Source organism: Podarcis muralis, chromosome 3 (genome assembly GCF_964188315.1).
Source record: "Podarcis muralis chromosome 3, rPodMur119.hap1.1, whole genome shotgun sequence".
NCBI classification, from domain to species: domain Eukaryota; kingdom Metazoa; phylum Chordata; class Lepidosauria; order Squamata; family Lacertidae; genus Podarcis; species Podarcis muralis.
The window spans coordinates 116,354,133-116,382,031 of record NC_135657.1 but is presented as its reverse complement, the minus strand read 5'-3'; the positions used below and the strand labels follow the sequence as shown (position 1 = coordinate 116,382,031).

Sequence of the window (27,899 nt, the reverse complement as noted above, 5' to 3'; positions counted from 1 at the left end):
CGGCCTGTCAGTCACGGAGGGGTCACGGCCGTCGTCTTCCGCCTTCCCGCCTTCCCTTCCGGGGCTGCCTGTGAGGGAAGAGAGAGAGAGGCCTGGTTGGAGTCGCGGGGAGGAGGCGAAGCTACCCTTCACTTCAGCCGCTCGCTCTCACGGAAGAAGGAGCCATGGACACGCTGGGCCGGAAAGTGGTCGTCTGCGACAACGGCACCGGGGTGAGGAGGAGCCGCCGCGCTCCCTGGAGCGGCGGCCGCGACTGAGCCCCCCCCCCCCCCATACGAGGGCGGGAAGGGCTGGCGGCTCTACCGTCAACCGCCTTTCCCCACCTCACCTCAGCAGCCTGGAGGGGAAACCCTAGTGGGTGTCTGGCCCGCCGCGGGTGGGGGGGGGGGGAGCGGGGCCTGAGGCGGGGGGGGGGAGCTGGGAGGTAAGGCGTTAGCCGACCGTGCCAAATAATTATACACAGGCAGGTAGTCGTGTTGGTCTGCCGTAGTCCAAACAGAATAAAATAAAAAAATTCCTTCCAGTAGCACCTTAGAGACCAACTAAGTTATTGGTATGAGCTTTCCTGGTGTTATTGGTATGAGCTTTGCATGCACACGAAAGCTCACACCAATGACTATCTTAGTTGGTCTCTAAGGTGCTACTGGAAGGATTTTATTTTGTTTTGTTTCAAATAATTATATACAGTGGTACCTCGGGTTACAGACGCTTCAGGTTACATTCGCTTCAGGTTACAGACTCCGCTAACCCAGAAATAGTGCTTCAGGTTAAGAACTTTGCTTCAGGATGAGAACAGAAATCAGGCTCCGGCAGCGCAGCGGCAGCAGGAGGTCCCATTAGCTAAAGTGGTGCTTCAGGTTAAGAACAGTTTCAGGTTAAGAACGGATCTCCGGAACGAATTAAGTACTTAACCCAAGGTACCACTGTAGTTATATACTCTGCGGTTTTCCCCTGACAAGGACTCAAGGCGGCTTACAGATTAAAAAAAAAAAATACAGTGGTACCTCGCAAGAAGAATGCCTGGCAAGACAAATAACTCGCTAGACGAAAGGGTTTTTTGTTTTTTGAGCTGCTTTGCAAGACGATTTTCCCTATGGGCTTGCTTCGCAAGACGGAAACGTCTTGCAAGTTTGTTTCCTTTTTCTTGACACCGTTAATACAGTTGCGACTTGACTTCGAGGAGCAACTCATAGAACGCAGTGTGGTAGCCTTTTTTGAGGTTTTTAAAGACTTTGGTGATTTTTGAAGCTTTTCCAAAACTTTCCCGACACCGTGCTTCGCAAGACGACAAAACTCGCGGAACGAATTAATTTCGTCTTGCGAGGCACCACTGTAAGAACACCTCTAAAGCATATGGTGGTGGGGAGAGAAACACCGACCATTGAGAAACTATTAAACATCAATGAGCTGCAATCCTTTGAGTCCTTTTGAGGTGCTGGTAGAAGAAGCTAGAATGATCCTTCCTCTTTCTCCTCCCCGGCATAAGTAGCTTTTAACTTGCCGAAGGTGCGCGTGTGCCTAAGTTAAGCATTTCCTCTCATATTGCCACGCTTTCTTTAAACAAATTCTTTCGCTTTTTCTCTGGATTGTTGCATCCCTATCCCACACTTTCATAAAAGGAGCTAAAGGTGGCGTCACATTCTCCCATCTTATCCTCACAACAACCCTGTGAGGTGGGTTAGGCTGCGGGTGTGTGAGTGATTGGCCCACGGTGGGCTTCTTGGCGAGGTAGGGATTTCATCCTGCATCACCCAAGTCCTAGTCCAGTACTCTAAGAACTATTCTGTGCTGCGCTGGGACAGAATCAGTCCCATGGTCACTTTTATTCCAGTTCTGTTGGATTACAATCGGACACACACTCCTACCACTTTCCTAACATTTTGCCATCTACTGGCACCTGAGTTACTTTCTTTGAATTTGGCTGTCCCCTCAAGCAGTTTGTCACAGCTGCACGCCACTTCTCCCCTCCCTGCCTGTCCACCCCATATCTGTTCTCTAGGTGTGTCACTGTTGTGACTCTTTCCCCATTTTTTAATGTTTGATGTTTTACTATGCTTTTACATATGCTGTAAGTCGCCCAGAGTGGCTGGGAAAACCTAGCCAGATGGGTGGGGTATACAGAATAAAATTTTTATTATATTTAGGTGAGTATGTGCTCACATGGGCATAGCCAAGGGTGGGGGGGTCAGATGGCCCCCTAGATCAAGTAAAACAATAGAAATACTGTATTGCTTGCTTCAGTGTCCCACCCCTCATGTTTCATAGTCATTCAAACAAGACACCAGAGTGCTGGTTTCAGTCCCCCCCCTTTGAATGGCCTAGAAGCAGCAGTACTAATAATAGTACCTAGACTCCTCCCTCCTCTAAAAATATGTTCTCTAACGAAAGGTCTTTCAGTTTGAGAATACCAAAAGTAGAATATTGAAGTCAGAAGAAGGGGAAGGTGTTGAACTCTAAAGGGTCTCGTCAGAATGGTCTCGGCATAGAGGGGGTGTCAGGTTTGGAACTTAACTGGTTAAGAAGTTCCCATGATGCCTCAACATTCAGACGTCAGCAGTAGAAGCTGGGAGGAGTCTGGGAGGAGTTTCTGTTCTGTTCTCCTCTGGTCTTTGAGGGAAAAAGACGTAGCCTGTAATGGCGGAAAGGAGCCCAGGAGAAATCCCTGGGGGAATGTCGGAATAAAAAGCTGAAATGGACAAACCTGGTCTCTGTGTGTTACTCTGGAAGCTAAGTGAAGGACGTGACAGTTTCACACCGCTGTGTTTATCTCTGCTAAGGCGTGACTGAAGAGCTGCTGGAGACGGAGCAGAGTCTCGCAGGGAAGTGTGTGGGCGGCCATGCGTAGCTAATTGAGGACCAATAAATCAATTAGCGGGGCCCCAATATAACCAATTTCGCCACAACCGCCTTTTTTTCAGCCTGAGGCTAGAATCATTTTTTGTACTCTTCTCTAACAAGCCATTAAAACATTTCCCTCCCTGTATAGATTAATTGCTGATAGTACTGTGGCAGGGAATACAGTGGTACCTTGGTTAAGAACAGCTTAGTTTATGAACAACTTGGATTAAGAATGCTGCAAACCTGGAAGTAGGTGTTTTGGTTTGTGAACTTTGCCTTGGAATAAGAACATGTTTCGCTTCCTGTTGAGTGTGTTCCATTTGTAAATTGAGTCCCCCACTGCTATGGGAAAGCAGGCCTTGGTTGAAGAACGCTTTGGTTTAAGAACGGACTTCTGGATCGGATTAAGTTCGTAAACCAAGGTACCACTGTTACAGCATTTCTCACTGCAGAGCGATGAGTCGCCTGAGCTTTGGGGTGGAATTATTATTAGCCTATCGTTTACCCTAAGCTCCCACTGAGGGTTGCAAGAGTTTAAAATACAACTTGAAAGATATGCTGAAGTGTAATGACTTGCTTTGCAAGTGAGTAATGACCCCTTATAAAATTGATGCTTACTGTGACTATTCTTTATGTGTGTGTTTGAAACAGATTATCTGGCTTCTCTGTATCACAGAGGGCTCATTCATTTTTTGGAATGTAAGGCAAAGCTTCACTTTGGTTATTGCTTGTGCTTTTTGTTGATGAAAAATTGTCTGCTTTCTATCTGCAGCCTGAGCCTGCAAGTCCTATGCACATTTATTGGCAGTACGTCTCATTGAACACATATGACTGCTATGTAAATCCTCATTAAGAACATAAGAAGAGGCGTCTGGATCAGGCCAGTGACCCTTCTAGTCCAACACTGTGTTCTCACAGTGGCCACCCAGATGCTTGTGGGAAATCCACTAGCAGGATTTGATCACAAGAGCACTCTCTCCTTCTGTGGTTTCTAGCAGCTGGAGTTCAGAAGGATACAGCCTTCAACTGCGGAGGCAGAGCATTTTTAACTTTTGACACATTCACAATTTATTTTTTCAAATAAACATTTTCAAAAAGCTCAAGCTTTCCTTAGGGTGAAGTTAGATGTGACATTAAATGCATGTTTAAATTTTAACATGTATGTTTTAAAAAATTCACATAGCAAGTGCGGGGGGGGGGGAGAGCTGATAATTGTCAGGATCTCAGCAAGCATGGAGAAGGAAGTTAAGTCCTGCTGAAATCCCTTCTCTGAAGCTGCTGTTTGCATTTAGAGGAAACACCCTGCTAGGGATTTCACCCTAACTAAAACACCAGCTTCAGAAGATGAATTTTCTTCTAAAGTAGTCATTCACCAACAATTGGAACATGTTTATATTTCCAGTTTGTGCAGTGTTAGCAACATCAGCAGGGATACTTCAAAACTGAGTGTTCAGTTTAGTGTCTTTGGGTTAATGACAGAATGCTTCAGGTTTGCGTGTTCTCATTAAAACCTTATTCTGCCATCAGGAGAACTAAAATGAATGAAGTCTAACTTATCTGGAAATTATGATGGGAATAATGCCATTTAATATTAACGAGAAGGCCTATTTTTCAAACATTTGTGCTTTCCATTTGAAGCAATATTTATAGACAGCAATTTATTACTACTTGATGACTTAACAGGAAGTGAGAGAGCCAGTCATAACCACATAGCGTGCAGAAGAAACTATATATGGTAAAGCATACAGTAGATAAACCCAGCAGATTTCCCTAAAAGAGTTTTTTTTTTTAAAGGTTATGTTAATGTCTATATTTACAATTGTGAAGTTAGCTGGTTTAGTGCTGTATTTCTTTTTGAAGAGGCAAATAGTAAGCTGAAATAGCCAGTTTTATTCATTTACTTAATTAAAATTTAAATTATTTATACTTAGACTTTAAACTAAAAAATCAAGGCAACTTAATATTAGAGAGACCTAAATAATAGGTTAAAAGCTTTCCCTGGTTACTTTATTTTGTTTTATTTAATTTTACCCTGGTTTTCTATCGACATCAGGGCACCTTATGCCACATATCAAAACAGCATATCGCTTAAATGCTTTTTCGCAGCATTCACATGTATAAAAGCTAGCTTTTACTGAAGATTGGCTTATGTAGCTAGAGAGAGGGGGAGGAAGAGCAATGACAAATGAGGTGTATGCATTTAAAACACTAATAGGCTGCTTTTACACGAATCCAAAGCTATTTATGGTGCAAAAACACTTTGCAGCACAATGGAAAGAAACAGATTCCCAAATGATCTCCTACACTGAAAAGATCTTTCACAATCAATTGAAGAGCAATCTTTGTGTGTGTTTTTCTAAAGTCTATAGATTTTCATAACCATTTAAAAACCAGTTTGAAATAATCATAAATAGACGGCTTTGGTGTGTCGATGCATTTTTGAAAATATCCTTTGACACTCTTGTGTTGAGATCATGACTCAACACACCCTGCAGCATTGTGCAGGATATAATAAGCCATGGCTGGAAAACATAATTCACAAGATTCGTTCAACATGCATTGAGAGAAAGTCAAGTCAAGTTGCCTTCAGCACCACATGAACTTCCTGCCCATTGATATTAATTAGGCAGGCAACTTTGCTGAACTGCTTTCAACACCTGCTAAAAACATTCTTGTTTAGGGAAGTCTCCCCAAATACGCAAACTTGACAAGTATTTTAATATGTAATTGTATTTTATTATGTGTTTTTTTTTTTAAACTACTAACTACTTTTAAATATATATTTTGATTATTATTTTTAGAACAAATTTGTTTGATTATATCTGGATATTTTATGTAAACTGCTTAACGGCGTTGACTAAGCAGCATATAAATCTGGTAAAATAAAATAAAAATCAATTTCCCACTGAATGGGAAGCTCTGTGCACCAGCAGCATGCAGCCCTCATTGCTTTCACTTCACATGAGCAGGGAAACAAACCAGTAAGCCCATAGCTGACCATAGCTTCCTGTTAAGTGCAAACTGGAAACGATGGTTAATCATTTCCAAGTATGTCAGCCTAAACCAAGATGAACCACCATTATCTGCCCTGGGAGAAGAATTCCAAGAGACGGGCAAAGTCTGCACAAAGTCTGCTCCAGTGGGACTATCCCCTCACTATCACAGTGCTATTTTACCACCAACTGTGGGAAGGATCCTAGTTGCTTTTTTTTTGCTTTTTTAAAAGAAAATTACTGTTAACATTCTTAATTTTTAAAATGTAGTTTAATGTTTCCTGTAAGCCAGCTTTGAAGAATTTATATTCTGAAAGGCAGGTGTAAATAATTGAAATAAAAAATGCATAAATTATATAAATCAAGGACATGCATTCTGATTATGCTAATAATTAGGGGGTTTATGTTTGGCCACCCAGACCACTGGACTTATTAAACAGTTTCAAAGATTTCATCAAGCATTGCCTACACAACTTTCAAGCATCTTTTTACATATAAATTATTCTGAACCTTTTTAAAAAAAATGATGGCTGGGATTTTCAGGAAGCTGAGTTTAGTGCACTGTGCTTATGTACTTCACATCAAGTAACAGAATTCCAGCAGCTCTATGTCTCATAGATACTGGCAAACCTAAGGAAATCCCTACTGCTTAGATTGGTTTTTTTGAAGTGTATCCAGCCATCAGCAAGGCAAGAATTTATTGCCCTTTTTATAATTGACATTTCATGCATTCAGAGGTTTTCTATTAGCATAAATGCAGAATCCATGGATAAATCTAAATCTCTAAACAGACTTTAATATACATAACCAGATGAAACTGGACTATGTGTATTTTTCCTTTACTGTATTGGCCTGAATATAAGCCTCACTTTCCCCCCAAATTCCGACCATGAAAAGTTAAAGTGTGGCTTATATTCGCGGCCTTGCGGTATGCAAACAGCACGGGGCAAACAGCAGCATGAGTTCGGCAAAATGGTGTCCACCCCGTGCGTAGTCCCCTGTCCTCTCCCCCAAGGTCGGGAAGGGAGAGAGCGAGGAAGGGGAAAGGCCGCCAACAACACAGCGCGGCTCCCCCCCCCCCCCCCCCGCAGTATGCAGCCAGGAGCAGCAAGGAATGGAGCGGCTTATATTTGGGTATTTTTTCTTTCCCCCCCTCCAATTTTAAAGGTATGGCTTATATTCGGGCCAATACGGTAATTGTCTTTTCACGATATCCAGCATTTCCTTCATGAGAACATTTTAAACTTAAAATGATAAGTGCTTATTTGGGAATTTGTCCAGCTATCTTTACCTTCTTGTAGTTTTATGTTAAAGTAACAGAACAGCATCAACAAGCTATTATAATGTATGTGGGCGCCAACAAATTAACCTGAAGGATTTTTATTTTATCTTTCAGTTTGTGAAATGCGGATATGCAGGATCCAATTTTCCAGAACACATCTTCCCAGCTTTGGTTGGAAGACCAATTATTCGTTCAACTACCAAAGTGGGAAACATTGAAATCAAGGTACTATTAAAGAACTTAAGTCCTCTGCATGGTACTTTGGGGTGCTACCTCTCTCTTCTGGATAACTTCTTCTAATGTATTACGTGATAATCTAGTTGTTAAATCAGTGCAAATGGAAATTGAGATGTGGCTTCTTTATGGACAAAAATACTGATGGCGCTATTTAAGTACAGTCATACCTCGGGTTACAGGCGCTTCAGGTTGCGTTTTTTCGGGTTATGGACCCGCCGAAACCCGGAAGTACTGGAACGGGTTACTTCCGGGTTTCGGCGGTCGCACATGCACAGAAGCGCTGAATCGCAACCCACGCATGCGCAGCCGTGCCGCTGTGGGTTGTAAATGCTGTGGGTTGCAAATGTGCCTCCTGCACGGATCACGTTCGCAACCCGAGTGTCCGCTGTAGATTTTTAAACTATTGTGAGTAAGTGAGCGAGCTGATAGCAATATTTTGTACAGTAGTGGTTATTGTGTCAGACTAAGATTGGGGAATCCATGCTGAAACCCATTCAGCCATGAAAGATCACCTTGGACCAGTCCTTTTCCTTCAGCCTAATCTGCTCACGGGGACGCGGGTGGCGCTGTGGGTAAAAGCCTCAGCGCCTGGGGCTTGCCAATCGAAAGGTCGGCGGTTTGAATCCCCGTGGCGGGGTGCGCTCCCGTTGTTCGGTCCCAGCGCCTGCCAACCTAGCAGTTCGAAAGCACCCCCGGGTGCAAGTAGATAAATAGGGACCGCTTACTAGCGGGAAGGTAAACGGCGTTTCCGTGTGCGGCTCTGGCTTGCCAGAGCAGCAATGTCACGCTGGCCACGTGACCCGGAAGTGTCTCTGGACAGCGCTGGCCCCCGGCCTCTTGAGTGAGATGGGCGCACAACCCTAGAGACTGTCAAGACTGGCCCGTACGGGCAGGGGTACCTTTACCTTTACCTTTTAATCTGCTCACAGGAAGGGAATTTTCAGGACATTCTTGCTTCCCATTCTCGACCCTGACAGCGCAACAGATAATCTGGGTATAATATTTATTCTGTGTCATTCCAGAAGACCTTTATTCCCATTAACTCATTCTGTTGGAGTTTAAGAATATCCTTTCCTTTGAGTCATGATTGTTTGGGGACCCTGGCATTGCCCCATTTATTATGTTGAGGTATAGCAGGGGAATCAGACTAAATCAAGTATGTGGAGGGTAGCAGGCAGAGAGCCTGCTAAAGTGAGATTTGCTTAAGATATAACATGGGTTGATATCAGTAGATAGTTGTGTATTGCTTTGTTCACTTAGGTTATGGCCCAAATTGCCCTCCTCAACCAACTACGTAACCACAAGGAAACATGGTGGAATTGGAGAGATCAGACAAGCAGGCCTCAGAATGTTTTAGTAAAACCAAATCATGAGGGCGGGGCAGAGCTTTCTAAAAGCAAAGGGGGTGATTACAAACAGGCAGTACCACCTTGTATCCATGTAATTCACACAGATTTCTGTCCAATCTTGTTCATGCAATGTAACTGGAGCACTGTCAGTCACCTGCATTTTAGTGGAGTAGTTATAACTTGCGTTATATGACAGCAGTTCCATTTCCTCGCCTTTCACTGTCTAGGATCATGTGTAGTTTTCCCGTCCGCTACTCCATTCTGTGTCTAGGCTCATGTTCATTCTTCTTTTCTGGCCAACTTACAACATCTCAGATAGTGTAACAAACAGTTCTGTTTTCTCCTCCTCACGATGCCCAAACAGATAAACAGCTTAGAAGAAGAGAACACACCAAGCATGGGCAGAGGGGGGCAAGGATGTTCAAAGTCTGCACCTACTTTCAAACTATAAGTGTGATTGGCTAGCACAACTTTAGAAAAACCTTGGCTTTTACTATGAGCATTAATACTATCAAGAGTTAAACATTATATTAGCACTGCCAACTTTAGATGTCCCACAAGAATTTTCTGTAGCCAAATAGCACAAATACTTAGCAGGCATTAGGAAGAAAAGAACGATGGCCATCCTACTTAACTAGATTCTGCTTTGTTACTGCTTTGGATTAAGACCTCATTCTACGCAATAGGCAATTCAGTTATTCATGTCCAGTCTTGAAGGCAAGGGGAAGATGATTCACATTTGGGAAAGGATGGAAGTTGAGTGGTAGATTGTCTGGTTTGCCTGCAGGAGGACCCAGGTTCAGTCCCCAGCATCTCCAGGTAGAGCTATGACTGTCCCCTGCCTAAAACCATGAAAAGTTGTTGCCAGTCAGTCTAGACAATGCAGAGCTAGGTGGGCCAACCTTCCATCTATAAGGCAAATTCATGTGTTCCTGTAATCTGAAAAATACATCCGTGCAAGGCTGAAGAAAACTCAAAGGATGAGATAGCTCTTCTCACCTGGTGTAACCCAGCTCTGGCCACCAAAATCCATCTTTAATAAGTTTCGCAGTGCTCATAGATGCCCAGGCTTGCATGTTAATGGGAGCAGCCTCCACATCTGTGTGATTTTCACTTGGTTAATGAGTGGTATTACAAAGAAAGTGTGCTTTGGGAGAGGATTGCTCTAGGCACGCTGGGCCCAAGCCCACATTTTTAGCTGCCCTACACAAATATGAAATGCACTGGCATTACATATTGGGCACCAGCTGAAACTTCAAAGCTGAGGTGGAGAGCCTTGGGCTCAGGGGCCAAAAGGGCCCCTCCAGACCTCTCAATCTGATCCTTGGGATTCTCCCAAGATCCTACTCTTCTCCACCTACATCCCATCTCCCTTGGCAATACCCCTTCCTAGCCGTACTTTGCATCCTCCTCTGGTGTTTTTTGCCTGATGGGAATGAGTCTGTGAACTCTAATAATGGTTCTTGCTTGTTTGGATGGAGAATACAGATGTGTGCGAGTGTGTAGAAACTAGAGTTCTGTATGAGGGCAACATTTATATTCATTGCTCTGCTCTGGCCCCTGCCCACTAGTGGCATGTTGCCCCTGAAAGATTGACCTGAACAGAATGTGGGCTTGGGGCTGAAACTTTCCCCATCTAAAGGAAGCCTTGGTTATTTGGATCCTTGTGAGATCTTCATCCTTAGCAAATTGTGCTTAAGCAGGTTCTAAGAATGAGGGCTCCTGAGTCATGCAGCACTCATTTTCTTCATTTGAAAGCAAAAGTGGGGTGTCACATAGAAACATTCCACACCGTTTCAGTTTTTCCTGGCATATAACTAGGCAAAACAGTAAGGAGCATGATCAGATTTCTAAACTGTCTTTTCAACATACAAAATGGTACAGACGTTTCCAGAATATACTTATTGGAACCTAGATGCTAATTGCAACAACATAGCAAAGAAGAAATTGGGGGCTGCATAATTTGATATCTGTTTTATATGCAAAATACATAATTTTCATTTAAGTGATATTCAGAAAATGGCCCACTTCACACATAATGGTAATCCACAATCAGAAATGAACTATGGCTTGTCATGAACAATCAATCATACTGGTTTCAGCTTGTGTACCTCAGAGAGAAACAAGCCATGAGTTTTGGGCTCAGTATTAAAGGGAAACCAGCACTTGTGGTTTGTTTCCCCCCCAGAAAAACCATGAATTGAAGCCAAGGTTTGTTCTTGGTTTAGCCAAACTTCATAGTTTGTTTTTGCCACAGGCAGGCAAGGCACAGTTGAACAGTGCATACCGGCACACTGCTCATTCATGCTAAGCTATGGTTTTATTTCTGACCTGGAGTTACCTTTATGGGCAAAGTAGGGCACTGAAGGAGGGGTGATTGTGAAGTGGCTACAAAAGTCAAAATTTTGCAGAAGCAGCATTAATGCATGCAAAACCATCAACTAAACTATTGGCCTCTTTAGAGCATACTGAGGGCTGCCTGGACTATATGTGCACATTGGGGTAGCCCTTAAAAAAAATAAAAAAACTATGAATAATTGTAGTGTTTTGGGCAGCTTAGTGGACTTAACTTTGCCAAAGATTTGATTTTTCAAAACATGATAAAACACTTTAAAAAACACCCCAAATTTGACCCCAGCTATTATTGATGAAATTCTCACAATGCTTAGTGTTCTTACATTTCAAACACCTTTGAAAGTCTCTTTGAATCCTCCTGGTTTAAAGATTTGTGTAACTGCACTGTAATAAACTATAGTTGCAGTTCCTCCTTTTCTTCCCTAACCCAAACTCCCAACCAAGAAACAAGCTTCTGAAACACTGACAGCAGGAAATTGGCTCTAAGGGGGTGAAAGTAGGCTGCATGGTACAGTCTGGATTTTTTTCTGGCAGAGATGGAGGTGTATCTGCTCTCCTTGGCTCTACATTGAAATATAGTAAGTAATCTAGTATACTTGAACCTAATGGCTTTCCTTAGAGACATGAGATATTGTGGGCTCCTTGTCTTAGATTAGTGACAAATAGCCATTGCATAGATATTATACTAGTACTTAAATTTTGCTTGTCTACAGAAATGCAGATTACTGCACTATAGAACAGTGAAAAGTTCTATTCTTTGCTTTCGAATTAGCAATCTGCTTAGAGAATTAAAGCATGCAGTGTTTAACATTTATCTGGTTGTATGTATATATTTCATCCTATTTCTTCACATTTTGAGTCAAAATGAATAACACCTTAATTATTCAATATATTTTTAGTGGTTAAAGGATAATAGTCATTTCTTGGGGGATGACAGATGCTGTCCTGCATAGCAAAATTGCAGGCACACCAGGATACCTGTAGTGCATTAATGATGAAAATCAGAACATCAGGCATTGCATGCATGGAAATAAGCTCTTCTTGTTTCTGTTTCTGTTTCTGTTTCGGTTCTTGTTTTTTTTTTGTTCTGTTTTTTAAACTTAGCAGACTTATTCTCACTTGCCCTGAAGTATGCAGAATTTGGAGCATTTCCACCTGTCCGTGCATCTGTTTTTTCTGCTTTAGTTCTGTTGTTTATACTTGAAATAATTTGAAAAAAAAAAGATTTCACTTAGGCCTCTTCTGATTCTCTTGCTTCTGCCTTTTCTTCATCTTTCTTGACCTGTTGAAGTAGAATAACAAAAAGATGGTAAGTGAGGCGTCCCTGTGCTCTATCATCCACTCTTTTGCTTGGTGGGACCTTGTAGCCTCTTTTTTTGGGGTGCTTTATAATTTCCATGTCCTGTCCACTTATGTTCTGAATACATAACCATTTTAATCTTTCTTCATTGCTTTCATTCAGTAGCTAGTACTTCCTTAAAGCTATTGTACACATCTTGCAGATGTGGCATGCCCCAATAATTGCAGCTGCCTGTAGAGGCAAAGAATCTGAAGGTCAGTATCAGTGCTAGAAACCACTTGCTGAGACATAACAAAAATGAGTCATCGAAAACTACTTGCATCTTGTCTGCTATGTAGGCAAGACACATTATATGGAGAGTATTAAAACCAATAATGTCAGTTCACACATGCAAACTCGCCATTTCTTTTTTTTCTGATGATTCCTCTTGCAATCCCCATGGGGAAATGCAGTGTGTGAAATGGTGGTGAACTGTTCGCACATAGAGCTATTTCTACAATCTCGTTAATACAGCGGTTCCCAAAAGTGCAGATGCAGAAATCATGTCTATGAAGCGAACCTTCCTGCGATTCCCCATGCAGTCCTGCAATCTAGGGATACTTGAGGGAAAAATTAACTGGCTTGTATGTGTGAATCTACCCTTAATATGTTCTGTGTCATCGTGTTGCCATGTATTTAATATTTGTTCTTCTAAATTGAATACAGGATTCTCAACATGATTCTTCAAGATCATGTCTGAAGCATGTGCTAAAAGCTGTGTGATTCGTTGCTCCTCTTGTTTGATGTAGATCAAGGGTTGTCAACCTGGTCCCTACCGCCCACTAGTGGGCGCTCCAGGATTCTAGGTGGGCGGTAGGGGCTTTTACGGCACAAGCTGAATCCTCCTTCCATTGAGCACTGGGGGGCGGTAAGGAAATTTTACCATCAAGAAAGATGCATTAGTGGGCGGTAGGTATAAAATGGTTGACTACCCCTGATGTAGATTGAAAAAATAGTATTTTAAAAGTAGCGTTAATAGGACCAAGGCAGCAGTGGGGTAAAATGGTACATTGAATATACTCTCTTTACCTATCAGGCAGTTTTGCTTCTAAATTTGTTAAATGAATTATCTTCAGCAGACTATTTTAACCACAACTAGTATGAAGTTAAGAGCTATAGTAGAGCTGCAGAATTACAATAAAAAAAATCCTTAAAAGCACAATGTTAAAATCCTGCCTAGAGGAGGATTTCAGTTTGGCTTTAAAGATGCCTCTTCTACTTGCATGTTAGTTCCCCATATGACAGATATATTTAGGCTCAAATATTCCATAGTTGCTGGTGATGTGTTACTTTATTTGAAAAATAAGGGACTTTACTGTTTAAATTTCCCCCTGTTTTGAAGCATGAGAACAAATTTAATTTTGTTCCTTTTTAATATCGTGTTAGTTAGGATATTGATGGGATAGGACACAAACTAGATTAAACTTTTTCTATGCCTGTGTTCATTGCAAGAATGATGCCATATCACTGACTTGTCATCACTGACTTACAGTGCAAAATATTTTTGGTAACTTCAAAATAGATCAGAGTTGCTTAATCATTTCAAAAATGTCTTTATAAATCAAAATTAAGTTAGGAATGAAGTTCATATGTTTGTGGAGGATAGTTTACAGACTTTGAATAAGTGGTGCACATTGCAGAAATCTTCTGACTAATATAAAACTTCTATTTTTTTCTCCTCAATCAGTGTGGAATTTGCAGTCCCTTATTTGCTTTTGCTACTTGTTCTCTATGCTTGTGCAGCACTCGTTATTCCCATTTAGTAATGTGCACAAAAACATGAAACATGCATGGAAATTTTATTCTGCTAAGCCCACCTATTATTATGTGCAATTCCACATCACGTGACTTGTTCATATATAAACGTGTAATAAAAAGTTGAATGTATTGGTCTAGAAATCTACATGTAAACTAGGCCCTTTGTCCCAAATTCCATTTGATTTTTATATACATAGCTGTTTGTAGAGTTGTGCCTTCTGTGTTTCTTTCATTTTAAATACCTTGCTATATTTTTCATTCGAACATGTAAGTATTATCCCTCTCCATTGTATTGTAAGACTGAATAATAAAAGCAGCTTCTTTTTATAGTTTTTTTTGAAGAGTTGAATTCAAAAAATGGTTTTGGAAAATGTTAATTTTCCAGTTTTCATTTGTAACTTGTAGGATCTTATGGTTGGTGATGAAGCAAGTGAGCTGAGGTCCATGTTAGAAGTTAACTACCCCATGGAGAATGGCATTGTCCGGAACTGGGATGATATGAAACACCTTTGGGACTACACCTTTGGACCAGAAAAACTTAACATTGACACAAAAAACTGTAAAATACTTCTAACAGAGCCTCCTATGAATCCAACTAAGAACAGGGAGAAGATTGTGGAGGTAGGTACCTTGAAACAAACCCTACTTTCTGTCTGAGAAAGCCCAGGTGGCAGTATTCTTCAGGAGGAGTTCTATTCTGTTTGGGGGCAGGGAAAACAGATTTTATCCAGGAGCATGCAGTTACCTGTGTTCAGAACCTTCTGAAATGGCAGTTAGATATCCTTCAATGCTTAGGATGTTTTTCAGTGAAGTAATATGTCCTTCATTTCTTGCATGCTAAAGAGCATTTTAGGTAAAGGGACCCCTGACCATTAGGTCCAGTCGTGACCGACTCTGGGCTTGTGGCACTCATCTCGCTTTATTGGCCGAGGGAGCCCGGGGTACAGCTTCCGGGTCATGTGGCCAGCATGACTAAGCCGCTTCTGGCGAACCAGAGCAGCGCACAAAAATGCCGTTTACCTTCCCACCAGAGCGGTACCTGTTTATCTACTTGCACTTTGATGTGCTTTCGAACTGCTAGCTTGGCAGAAGCAGGGACCGAGCAACGGGAGCTCACCCGTTGCAGGGATTCGAACCACCGACCTTCTGGTCGGCAAGTCCTAGGCTCTGGTTTAACCCACAGTGCCACCCGCGTCCTAAAGAACATTTTAGGCCTTGTTAAAACAAGCGGAGATGCATTTTAAACAAAAGCCCACCTTCTATTCATGTAAAAACACCAGGCAGGCCCCACAAATCACCCAGAGATGCATTTTAAATAAAAGGGCACATTCTACTCATGTAAAAACACGCTGATTCCCGGACTGGATTTAGTAGGCAATTGGGCCAGATTCGGCCCTGGGCCTTAGTTTGCCTACCCATGCCCTAGATGGAGATTCTTGAACATCAGTTTATTTGTATGCCACTTTCCTAGAGCAAATCCTGGCTTGGAATATCAATAAAGTTTGCATTTCAAGCTAATTCAGTAACCATGAGAAAACAGGAAGGAAATGCACTTTAAAAAACTAAAAAAAATTAAAGATAGGAACAGCATATAATGCACCAGTAGGGATAGATATAAAGTGATTAATAGTGTTAGATGGAAACCTTTCATTACTTGTGTTCTGAAAACACTTCTAATTTAACTATTAGAAATTTAGTAGTCTGTAAAAATAGTTTTAGCAGTCTGTTAAATATTGACAATTTTTCAACATCAAAAAGCAATTCATTTGTTCTGTGCTGCATATTAACTGAATTGAGATATGTTAAGTTTATGACAACTTCTTTTTGAACTTCCAAACAACTATGAGCTATGATGGTCCAGGAATCAGCGTGTTTTTACATGAGTAGAATGTGTCCTTTTATTTCAAATGCATCTCTGGGTTATTTGTGGGGCATGGGAATTCGTTCTTTCCCCCCCAAAATACAGTCTAGCCCACCACATGGTCTGAGGGACGGTGGACTGGCCCACGGCTGAAAAAGGTTGCTGACCCCTGCTCTAAATGTTCAGAAGATAAAATCAATTTCTTTCTACGTTGAATTTTTAAAAGTATGGACTGCTTCTATGTTTGAGGGGTGGAGAGACTTGCTTTTTATGACCTGTAAACCACACTTTTTTTGCAAATACAGATAATGAAGTTGCCAAATAGTGCTTTGTCAAACACTGACTTAACCTATGAAATTTACTGTGCTTTCTTCAAATAAGAGATAACTTTCATTTTTCAGGTAATGTTTGAAACCTACCAATTTTCTGGTGTCTACGTAGCCATTCAAGCCGTTCTCACGCTGTATGCACAAGGTAAGTGTAAATACTCAGTAGCAGTCAGTTGGGTGAGGCTGCACCACTCAAACTCCAGTCATTTTCTTTTTGGTGTTTACTGGAAGGAGGGGCAAGACATTGGTACAAATGCATAATTGGGAGTACTGGATTGTCTCCTCTGGTGCATTTGAACCTAACTGCTGCTTCACCCCCCTCTCTCTACCTACTAGAAAGCAACAAAGATACAGGTGACAGGTTGGGTGAGAACTGCCACCCCACCTTGGCCGACTGCTACTGTAAATGCTACTTTGTACTTAAGATTTATTTATGTGTTAGCAAAATTAGCCATCCCAGCCCTAGCTAATGGTATCTTTCTCAAACAATGTTGTTTGGAGGCCTTGTTCAAGCTTAATTGCTGTGCAAGGAGATCTTCATGGTGTGCCACGAGTGACTATGTTACATATCCTCATGACCACTGCTCCATGTGCATTTTCCTAATCTATGGGTTGTGCTGAAGAAGATTCCAGCGAAACAGTCAGATTAACCGGGATCACTGTCCGACGTTGTTACAGTGGTGCCTCGCAAGACGAAATTAATCCGTTCCGCGAGTCTCTTCGTCTTGCGGTTTTTTCGTCTTGCGAAGCACGGCTATTAGCGGCTTAGCAGCTTAGCGGCTATTAACGGCTTAGCGGCTATTAACGGCTTAGCGGCTTTAAGAAAAAGGAAACAAACTCGCAAGAACTCGCAAGACGTTTCGTCTTGCGAAGCAAGCCCATAGGGAAATTCGTCTTGCGGAACGACTCAAAAAACGGAAAACCCTTTCGTCTAGCGAGTTTTTCGTCTTGCGAGGCATTCGTCTTGCGGGGCACCACTGTATTCACTTACTACTTCGGCACCATGAACGCCTAAAAAAGTTTTACCGATTAGCCCACAGGATAGCATCTATTACTTTGTTTCAACTATAGACTTCTTATACTTCCACGGACTTTCAAAGATTGACAGACGTATGCTCATTTGATTTCAAATATATTAGAGAATTTACAAGTGTACACATTTACATTTTGTTTTTGTTGTACTAAATCATGTATATCGTGCAATAGGGATTGCAGTGCTATCTAATATACTGGTCTTCGTGTTGCTTGTACAGTGGTACCTCGGGTTACATATGCTTCAGGTTACATACGCTTCAGGTTACAGACTCCGCTAACCCAGAAATAGTGCTTCAGGTTAAGAACTTTGCTTCAGGATGAGAACAGAAATCGCTTGGCGGTGACGCGGCGGCAGTGGGAGGCCCCATTAGCTAAAGTGGTGCTTCAGGTTAAGAACAGTTTCAGGCTAAGAACGGACCTCCGGAACGAATTAAGTACTTAACCCGAGGTACCACTGTATTGTTTGTTGATGAGTGACTATTAGGCAGCTCTGCCCACTGTGGCTTGGGCCACCCATCCCTACTTTAATGAGTAGCTAAAAAGCATAGCTAGTAGTACTTCTGTTCTCTAAAGTGCACTCTTTTCTATTGCTAATTGAGAGACTACTGCTAGCTCATAATTAGGGCAGAGAGAACACTATGACATGTATTAGACTGAAACTGCATGTTGCTTTACTCTTGGGTCAAACTAATAATTTTTTATGGAAGCAAGCTACTTCATGTATTGATTGAAAAGGCTTGAAAGCCTATTCAACTGGCCGCTTCATTTACTGAGATTAGAGGAAGACAGCTTGACTTTTGGAGCCTGAAGAGAATAAAACTTGTATCCAAATACAAATGGAACCATGATGCATGCTTGATGAAAATTGTTCAAACCAGATTATTATTATAATGAGCTTGCATTGTAAAGAATATGAAAAAATGACTATTATCAGCAACATGCTCAGCTACTAAAATATATATTGCCATTCTCCTTGTATGCAGCACCATCCTTCATACATGGAGAATGGCAGTATATATTTTTCGTGGCTCAGTATGTTAGGTTACACATTTGAAATGCTGGCTGGTATTTTCCACTATGATGCCTTTGTTTCCTTGAAGGAAATAAGCAAAAGCAATCTGCATCAGGCCTATAAAAGAAAGGAAGACTGTGTAAAAAAGGACACTAGGAATGTGCCCAAATGTCTTCTTTAATAGTTTGAATAATAATTATTTCTACGCTGTAGTGTGAAAGCCCTAAGATGTTATAGTAGCATGCTTTCCATCTTGAGGCAGAATGACACTAGCCATTCTTGATATCTTCATATGGTGGGATATAAATATAATAACACAACTGAATTTAGCTTACTTTTTTTGCTCAATGTGGACACTGTACCATGATGTTAGTTTCACAGGCTTCTGGAATAAGCCATTCAAGAAGTGGCAGTCCCAGTCCCCAATCTAGATAACTCTTCCAGGATTATACTTTCATTGTCTGTGTCACAAGCCACAGAGAGATTTAGGAGAATCTGTAGGCTCATGTTTTCTTCTGACCTTCTCCCAGCATACAGACCAAGGCTAGTTTTGTTTCCTAGACTTAAAACCAGGATCCATATTGACATGTTCTCATGTGCTTTTGCCATTATTCTTGTTCAGGTTTACTGACTGGTGTTGTTGTGGATTCTGGAGATGGTGTTACTCATATTTGTCCAGTCTATGAAGGCTTCTCTCTTCCTCATCTCACCAGAAGACTAGATATTGCTGGTAGAGATATTACCAGATACCTCATCAAGGTAAGCTAGTGGTGTTGAATCTGAGCAGAATGCATGCTATTATTATTATTATTATTATTATTATTATTATTATTATTATTATTTATTTCATTTTCAAGAAAAAAGAAAACTTTCCACATATACACTCCAATACACAATTTTCTTTTTTGTTTGTCAACTTCCCATCCCATTTTCCATGGTGATTTTGTTTTCTGCCCTTTGTTGCACCCTGTCTATCTCTTATGTCATAACAGTATTACCGTAAGTCCTAATTCTTTGTTGCTCATACTTAAAATCCTACTTGAGAATTCATCAAACTATAATATTTATTTAAATAGTCCAAAAAAGGCTTCCATTATTCCACAAAACGGTCATCAATTAATTTTAGCTGTTAACTTTGCCATTTCTGCATAGTCCATCACCTTACCCATCCATATTTCTTTTGTGGGAATTTCGTATTCCTTCCATTTTTGAGCATATAAAATCCCTGCTTTTGTCGTAACATACATAAACAATTTAATCATTATTTTTTTGGAACTTCTGTCCCTATAATCCCTAAAAGGAAAGCTTTAGGGTGTTTTTTATTGTATAATCACTTTAAACATATTTTTTATCTCATCATATATCATCCACTAAAAAGTCCTTAAAGGTAAAGGGACCCCTGACCATTAGGTCCAGTCGTGGCCGACTCTGGGGTTGCGGCGCTCAAACGTCCTTATTTTCCTACAATTCCACCATATGGGAAAAAGGATCCTCCTGCCTGTTTACATTTCCAACATTTCTTAGGAACCTTCTTATACATTTTAGCCAATTTACTAGGTGTTCTATACCATCTATACATCATTTTCATATCATTTTCTTTTGTAACAAGCAGTAAATTTCAAATTTGTTTTCCATAACTTTCCCCATATATTTATTTCTATATTACGTCCTAGATCCTTGGAACATTACTGATTTAACTATTTCATTCTTCATCTCCCATTTCAATAATAGATCATACATTTTTGACACCTGAAAATTTCAGTCTGAGTTTTCCCCAACAAAAAGGACTGTTGTTTTGGGGAAAGTTATACTTAAACATGTTTTTCAATTCATTATAAATCATTTCCCAGTACCCTTTTACCTTTTTACATTTCCATAGCAGGCTAAATTGGTGGACTTGAAAACTCAGTTCCCTTAACCTATGTAATTTGATTATTTTCTTAAAAGTCATGCTTTTATCAGCTTGTCTTTCAGAAGCCTGCTTATTTTAAAAAGCTATACAGTAAGCCTGCAACTTACACGCATTTAACTTGTGTGCATTCAGCTTTACATGTGTGGCTTTTTTTTTTTTTTAGGGGTGGGGCGGGGTTCCAGGGAAAATGACTTTGGCAGTCCCAACCATCATTGAACCCAATGGGTTTTGATTAGATGCAATTTTGGCTTTAGGCACAATTCTCGGAACATAACCCCCACGCAAGTTGTGGGCTTACACTATGTAGAAGGGAGAGCAGTTTTCAGATTTGCCACTAATTAACTTACTTTCATGCCAGCTGCTTTTACTACGAGGATATGCCTTCAACCATTCCGCTGATTTTGAGACTGTTCGTATGATTAAAGAAAAGCTGTGCTATGTGGGCTACAACATTGAACAGGAGCAGAAACTGGCCTTGGAAACTACTGTGCTAGTTGAGTCCTACACGGTATGTCACAGGCTTAAGCTACCACACTTAGGCACTACTTCAATTGCTGATTTGAGTGAAGCCTCTTCTTCTAAAGCCGGGTTAGCCAACTCTCAGGTGACTGTGATATGCTTTCAGAATTAAAAACTGGCAGTGATCTATCCCCGTTTTTGAGGGGTTCAGCTCGAAGTTGTTGAGCTCTTTTGGGGAATAGAAAAGCCCTGTTTTTATAGGAGTTTTAAAGAAAGCTTTTTGAGGGGGAACTTCTGTTTGGGGGGGTTAAAGGCAAGGGACAAAGGGGTGAAGTCACTCACAAAAAGATCTCTATGGATGAAAACAGCAGCGCAGAGAAAGCTCTGTCTTCCCTTCCAGAGATCGTACAACGATGGAGGGTGGGGCAAGGGGGCAGGGCAGGAGTCAGTTTTAGTGACTCTAAGGAAAGGAAGCCAGAGATCAACCGTGATCTACCAAAACCTCCTGGGGATCTTCCAGTAGATCACGATTGACCTGTTGGACATCCCTGTTCTAAAGTGTTCATTGTTCGAATGGGCTGCCTTGTTCCAAATTCTATTGAAAACATGTTCCTTAAGGCTTAATAAAAGCTGATGAGTCATCTGAAGACATTACCACTTGGTGTGCCATTTGCCTATCACTGTCTAACTCATGTCTTTTATGCTCCTAACTACCTTAGACTTACAATTTAACCACTTTCTTGGAAAGAGCAGGAAGCAAATGCTTCCAGTTAATGGTCATCTGCATCTGCTTTTTCCTCGGTTTGTCACAGCTACCTTATTGGGGTTGTGTTTTGTTGTTTTTTAAACTGTTGTCAGACACCTTGGAGGCTTTGTCGACAGGCATGATGTAATTTTAAAATGATATAATTTAAAATTAAGAGCTGGAAGAAAGAGAAGATTGGAGTGTTATTTTGCCAGGAGATGCAATATTGGGTCATGATAACAGCCTGTTTTGCATCAGCTGTGCTTTCTGGTCGGAAGTCAGAGAAAAAGCCACACAACAACCGCTATGGTGGCTGTAAGCGAGGCTTTAAAGCGCAGTCAGACTCCTGGAATAAAACCACCTTTTACATGTGTTTGTGGGAGGGGGACTAATTGTTTTGGTTTTGTTCTAACTATTTATTAGTGCTTTTATATTGTGCTTTTCTATCGTCTTTTTCTCTTGTAAACCTCCCTGAGATCTTCAGAGAAGGGTGGTGTATACATTATTAATAAGAATTAGAATTAGAATTCAAGTGGAGAGAGAGCCCAAACTACAAGTGCATCAAAATGAGATTTGGTAACTTTCCTCCCATCACACATTTGGACCAACTTGGGACTGCTAGAGGGGATTCCAGTGATTTATCTGAACACTGTTAGTATTTTTTTTTAAAAAAAAAACACTTTTATTAGTTGTAATTTAACAGTAATTTTATCAGTAACATCAGACGTTCTGTTCCATAGCTTCCAGACGGCAGAATTATTAAGGTTGGTGGCGAACGGTTTGAGGCGCCAGAAGCTCTGTTCCAGCCTCACTTGATCAATGTGGAGGGAGTTGGTGTCGCTGAACTGCTGTTCAATACCATCCAAGCTGCTGATATTGACACCAGGTAGGACCAGGAAAAACTAGCACACTCAAATCTGTGTGAAGGTAGAAGATGGGATGGGCAATTTTCCAATGTTGCATGGATGTTGTGTTTAAAGAATCATAGAATCATAGAGTTGGAATAGACCACAAGGGCCATCGAGTCCAACCCCCTGCCAAGCAGGAAACACCATCAGAGCACTCCTGACATATGGTTGTCAAGCCTCTGCTTAAAGACCTCCAAAGAAGGAGACTCCACCACACTCCTTGGCAGCAAATTCCACTGTCAAACAGCTCTTACTGTCAGGAAGTTCTTCCTAAGATTCCTAGGTGGAATCTTCTTTCTTGTAGTTTGGATCCATTGCTCCGTGTCTGCTTCTCTGGAGCAGCAGGAAACAACCTTTCTCCCTCCTCTATATGACATCCTTTTATATATTTGAACATGGCTATCATATCACCCCTTAACCTCCTCTTCTCCAGGCTAAACATGCCCAGCTCCCTTAGCCGTTCCTCATAAGGCATGTAAGACCTTTGACCATTTTGGTTGTCCTCCTCTGGGGACGTTCCAGTTTGTCAGTGTCCTTCTTGAACTGTGGTGCCCAGAACTGGACACAGTACTCCAGGTGAGGTCTGACCAGAGCAGAATACAGTGGCACTATTACTTCCCTTGATCTAGATGCTATACTCCTATTGATGCAGCCCAGAATTGCATTGGCTTTTTTAGCTGCCGCTAAAGAGATGAGTATATGAAAATACAATTAAGATTCAAAGACTAGGCAAAAATGGCTACCAATCATCTGTACAGCATTTACTACTCCTGTCTTGCTGCAGAAAGACAATCCTGAATGGGAATGTTTAAGGGTCTATTACTGCATCTTTAATGTTGGTTTCTGTTCCCCTTTTTGGAAGTGAAAATATGTCTTTCACACTGGTGTTGCCGCAGTCACGCTCATTGTTTACAGAAGTGTGTTTCATCTTTAGGTCTGAGTTCTATAAACACATTGTGTTATCTGGAGGTTCCACGATGTACCCAGGGCTGCCTTCACGACTGGAACGTGAACTTAAACAGCTTTACCTGGAACGGGTCCTGAAAGGTGATGTGGAGAAACTTTCAGTAAGTAGCCTTCAAATAAATCCTAAGTTATATACAGGACCGTCACTAGAGGGAGCAAGGTGGTCAGAAATATCGTGGGACCATCATGATTGAGTTTGTAAACTTTGAATAAACAACTTCACGTTGAGATTACAGTTGTTTGTGAAATTGCTTTAAGCTGTTCAGCGTCTTGGATTGTACTTAAGTACACTGTGAAGAACTTTCTAGAGTTCTCTCTGGAATGCCATCTCAGTAGAGCAATGTGTCCAAACTTTTTCCAAAGAGGGCCAGATTTGATGAAGTGAAGGGCCGTGAGGGCCGACCCAAGTTGTTAACCTTTTTTAGGATTGAAGTTGTTGAGCTTATTTTAGGGTTGAAGTTGTTGAGGTTTTTTTTAGGATTTTACCCCAGGAAATAAACTGCCACAGGGGCCGTATTAAACTGACCAGCGGGCCAGATTAGGCCCCCGAAACAGACTTTGGCCATGCCTGCAGTAGAGGAACTGCTAAGTTGGAACAATGAGGAGAAACTGGTTTTGCTTTGTGTTGTTGTGCATTTCATTACATACAGTAGAAGTTTAGTTTCCTGAAGCCCTTAGGTGGTCTTCATCCTTCATAAAACAATTATTTAACCCAGGATGGCCTGGGTGCTTGTTGTATACAGTCCCCTGAAGGAATTTCTGGCAGCTCCTGAAGCTTCCCAGCAATGATCTTAAAACAAGAGAAAATTTAAAAATCCCCCAGCAGGTGGCATGGACCCAGTATTGTGCTGGTCATACTGGACAGGTTTCAGCCTCTCCACTGGTCCCCTAAGGTGCCTCTTTTTACCATTGCAGAGGGGCACCTTCTCCCTTGGGTGCAGTGTCCTTGTTAGAAGTTCTCAGAGGGGCTTAGCAAATAGGAAGAAGCACTGCTTCCTTGTTCCTCTTTAAGAACATCTGACAATGGCACCAGCTGAGAGCATGTATGTGTTTATATGAGTGTGCACACATACTGGAATGTGGCCCTTGGAAGCTGGCATACCTTTAATGTGGCCCTTGAGCAAAAAAAGATTAGCCACCTCTGCTTTGACCTATCCACATCAGTGGCGTAGATTAGAAAATGTTCCAGTGCTTAATCTTTCTGCAGGAAAACTTCCGTTTCATGTGTTTGTTAGTACCAATGAATGGCTACTGATTCAATTTTATTTTGCAATCTTGGCAGTTTCAAAGTTTCTAGCTTGGTTTACTGAAAATAAGTAAAATAAACCTGCTAAATTAGATCACTCTGTGATGTGAAATATTTGACCCTCTGGAAATTGCTGGGCTTTTGTTCAGGTTTCCAGAAATACCAAACACCACTGTTCTCAAAATTACATGTGATCTGACTTCACATTTGTGGGATCAACTTAGATTTCTTTCTTACTAGCATCAGTTAATTTTCTATATTATAAAGCTACCTGCTTTATGGGGTGACTTTGTAACAGGTTAGATTTAAACGTGAATGGATTAATCACGGCATTGGTTGGGCAGCATATTTTTACAGCACAATTTTTAATACAAGTGTTTATACAAAATGTAGGTGACATAGGAGGAATGCCTTCTAAATTGTGTGCATCTAAATGTATCAAAAATATTCTTGCTTCACAGACATTGTGTATATGCAGGTTAATTGACTAAAACTGATGAACTGGTTTAAATTTGTGCAAACTGGGTTGCAACTCTACAGTATGTCATATACAGAGCTTCCAAAATACAGTGGCTTACCAATTACAGAACTTAAAAAAGCCTATATATTAACATTTTTTATATTCTAATATTTACATAATACTTCGGTTAATTTTGTGGCTTAATACGTATATAATTAGACATCTGCATTATACTCCGCTTGCATATTGGATAAGGTCATTGATTATAAACTAGTCTCTTAGTATCTCTGTCCACAACTACTTTTGCGATTGTTCTGGATCAGAACATAAGGAAAAAGTTTCTGAGCAGAGAATACAAGGCATGCTATGTTTTGCTGGTGCTCTTGAGTCCAGTTCTACAGGGAGCCAAACCCAAAGCCGGGGGAATAGATTGGAGGTCTAATCTGTGCTATAACACTTCAGGGAAATAAGGCAAAATGTAGAATGCTCCCCTCTGTTGCCAAATGCATCCACATAAATATAGTTTACAGATTCTCCTAAACCTGCTTTTTTGTAATATATGTATATATCAGGGTGTGGTTTTTTTAATGTAATAGGCTACAAGTTCAGATAAATCCATTAGAAAAAGACAAAATTGGAACTACAGTTCAGTTTCTAATTTGCAATGTTTCCCATAACCTCCAAAGCTATAGCTCTTTTATACATGGTGTCTACTAACATTCCAGTACTGTAGTCATTGACCATCCAGAGAGAAAGAGCTGTTTGAATGCCAGTTCTGCCATTCTTAACAGGTTTTACGGCTTTGCTCCATAACCTCTAGTAATGTTGCTTTATCATCTTTTCCCATTAAGAAATTTAAGATTCGTATTGAAGATCCACCTCGTCGAAAGCACATGGTATTCCTTGGTGGTGCAGTTCTAGCAGACATCATGAAAGACAAAGATAACTTCTGGATGACCAGACAAGAATACCAGGAGAAGGGAGTACGTGTGCTTGAGAAACTTGGTGTGACGGTTAGATAAACTCTGGAGCTTGCTCCCATCGCAGCTCCAATGCTCGCATTCCTTTATTGCCAATCTTTGAACTCATTCAGCTATGTGACACGGAAAGGCCTGTCTCTGCCCTTTGACCCAAGGGCTAGGTTTTGTTCTGGTTCCTTTTGTTAGATATTTTAAATGTGGCTATATTTGACTACTTAATTGGACCACTTCTCAGCAAACAAAACAAGGGCACGAATAGCCTGTCTGTCGCATCGTTCCTTCCCAGTAGGCAGTTGGGTAATTCCAGTAGCTTTTTCTTGGGTTATTGCTATAATGCTATTGGCATTTGTCTGTAGCTCATCATGGATGGAAACTATTTTGAGCACGAGAGAACCTTTGGACAAACAGCTCTTTACTATCATGTGGTTGTAGTGATTTATCTTTGCATCCTTTTGCCTTTATCCCATGCTGTTCAGTGTCTTTATATTGTAAGAACTCTGAAATCAGTGTCTTTATATCTTGCTTATGATCTCTTAAATTGGATCGAATGGCAAACTTTTTTTTAAAACCTTCCCCTGGAATATTTTGGGGTCTGAAATTGTTTCACGTGAAAATTGATTATGTATCCTTAATCAGATGGCAGAGTTATGAGGAAACTAAAATAGAAATTTGCCGGTCTGTTGTTGCAAATTAATTATCTTAACTGCCTGCACTTCTCTCTCTCAAATGTATATTTCTAGCTTAATGATTTGGCACTAGGTAGTTGTTTTCTCCTATGGAATGCATACAGAGCTTCTTGCAATTTTCTTTCTTTCTTTTTTTTTGGTACTGTGATACCATCTTTCATTACCATTGGGGCTTAAAGACTTTTTTTTTTAATGGGTAACATTAGAATGTCATCTGGGACTGGATTCCTGGATATAATCTATTGAAAGTAGTATGTTTAAAAAAACCTGAACTTTATTTACTGGTACAAAATTAGAGAAAAACAGAATTGTATTAAATTTGAACACACAGTAACACAGTGCCAAGTAATTATTGCTTTTTTTTAAATAAAAAAAAATTATAATTGTTAAATGTTATTTAAAATCACCCAGATATTTATATATGGAACTGTGAGGTAGGTTGTAAGGAATGACCTATATTTGTAGCGGTTAAAAACCCCCACATTGGAATATTGGCATTGTAGTAAACTGGTTAAATACTCAAAATTTACCTGTCTAATCTTGACTCTGGGATAAAAGGAAATAAAATAAGTATTTGAAATACTGTTTCATTAAAGTCAAACGTACCACTGAAGAAAGGTATAGTGATTATTGACGCCCTTCGAAGTGACATCCACCAGGAATGCCAGAAGACGAAAGCTGCTTTCTTACCAGAGCATTCTTGCTAATTTGTGGTGTTCCATAAAAAGGTAAAGGTACCCCTGCCGGTACGGGCCAGTCTTGACAGACTCTAGGGTTGTGTGCTCATCTCACTCTAGAGGCCGGGAGCCAGCGCTGTCCGAAGACACTTCCGGGTCACATGACCAGCGTGACGAAGCTGCTCTGGCGAGCCAGCGCAGCACACGGAAACGCCGTTTACCTTCCCGCTAGTAAGCGGTCCCTATTTATCTACTTGCACCCGGGGGTGCTTTCGAACTGCTAGGTTGGCAGGCGCTGGGACCGAGCAACGGGAGCGCACCCCGCCGCGGGGATTCGAACCGCCGACCATGCGATCGGCAAGTCCTAGTCGCTGAGGTTTTACCCATAGCGCCACCCGCGTCCGTGGTGTTCCATACATGTGCATAAAAAGGAAAGCCTGTCAAAAAGATAGGCGAAACAGCTTCAGACAGA

The 27,899-nt window shown here is 41.0% G+C and overlaps 1 protein-coding gene and 1 long non-coding RNA gene across 4 annotated transcripts; one reads left to right on the top strand and one right to left on the bottom strand.

Annotated features, from left to right (window-relative positions):
- Positions 1-56: 56 nt before the first annotated feature.
- Positions 57-27,330, top strand: ACTR2 (actin related protein 2). Of its 3 annotated transcripts, XM_028722035.2 has the most exons (10): positions 57-212; positions 7,228-7,338; positions 12,349-12,363; positions 14,557-14,772; positions 16,414-16,486; positions 19,011-19,147; positions 20,659-20,808; positions 22,245-22,390; positions 23,347-23,479; positions 25,936-27,330. In XM_028722035.2, the coding sequence occupies exons 1-10, from the start codon at positions 165-167 to the stop codon at positions 26,104-26,106; spliced, it is 1,200 nt and encodes a 399-aa protein (XP_028577868.1). In that variant the 5' UTR covers positions 57-164; the 3' UTR covers positions 26,107-27,330. The 3 variants fall into 3 exon arrangements, with proteins under 3 accessions (XP_028577868.1, XP_028577869.1, XP_028577870.1); XM_028722036.2 differs by lacking the exon at positions 12,349-12,363; XM_028722037.2 differs by lacking the exon at positions 57-212 and having other exon boundaries at positions 7,229-7,338; positions 12,346-12,363.
- On the bottom strand, positions 10,659-27,899 carry LOC144327331 (uncharacterized). The gene is made up of 2 exons (XR_013392413.1): positions 27,357-27,899; positions 10,659-12,336 (listed from the first exon to the last, which is right to left on the bottom strand). It is a non-coding gene; the product is annotated as an uncharacterized LOC144327331 (long non-coding RNA).

Coding starts and splice junctions, on each gene's coding strand:
- ACTR2 (XM_028722035.2), top strand. CDS start 165: ATGGACACGCTGGGCCGGAAAGTGGTCGTCTGCGACAACGGCACCGGG. Junction 213..7,227: donor TCTGCGACAACGGCACCGGG/GTGAGGAGGAGC, acceptor TTTATCTTTCAG/TTTGTGAAATGCGGATATGC. Junction 20,809..22,244: donor TGCTAGTTGAGTCCTACACG/GTATGTCACAGG, acceptor TCTGTTCCATAG/CTTCCAGACGGCAGAATTAT.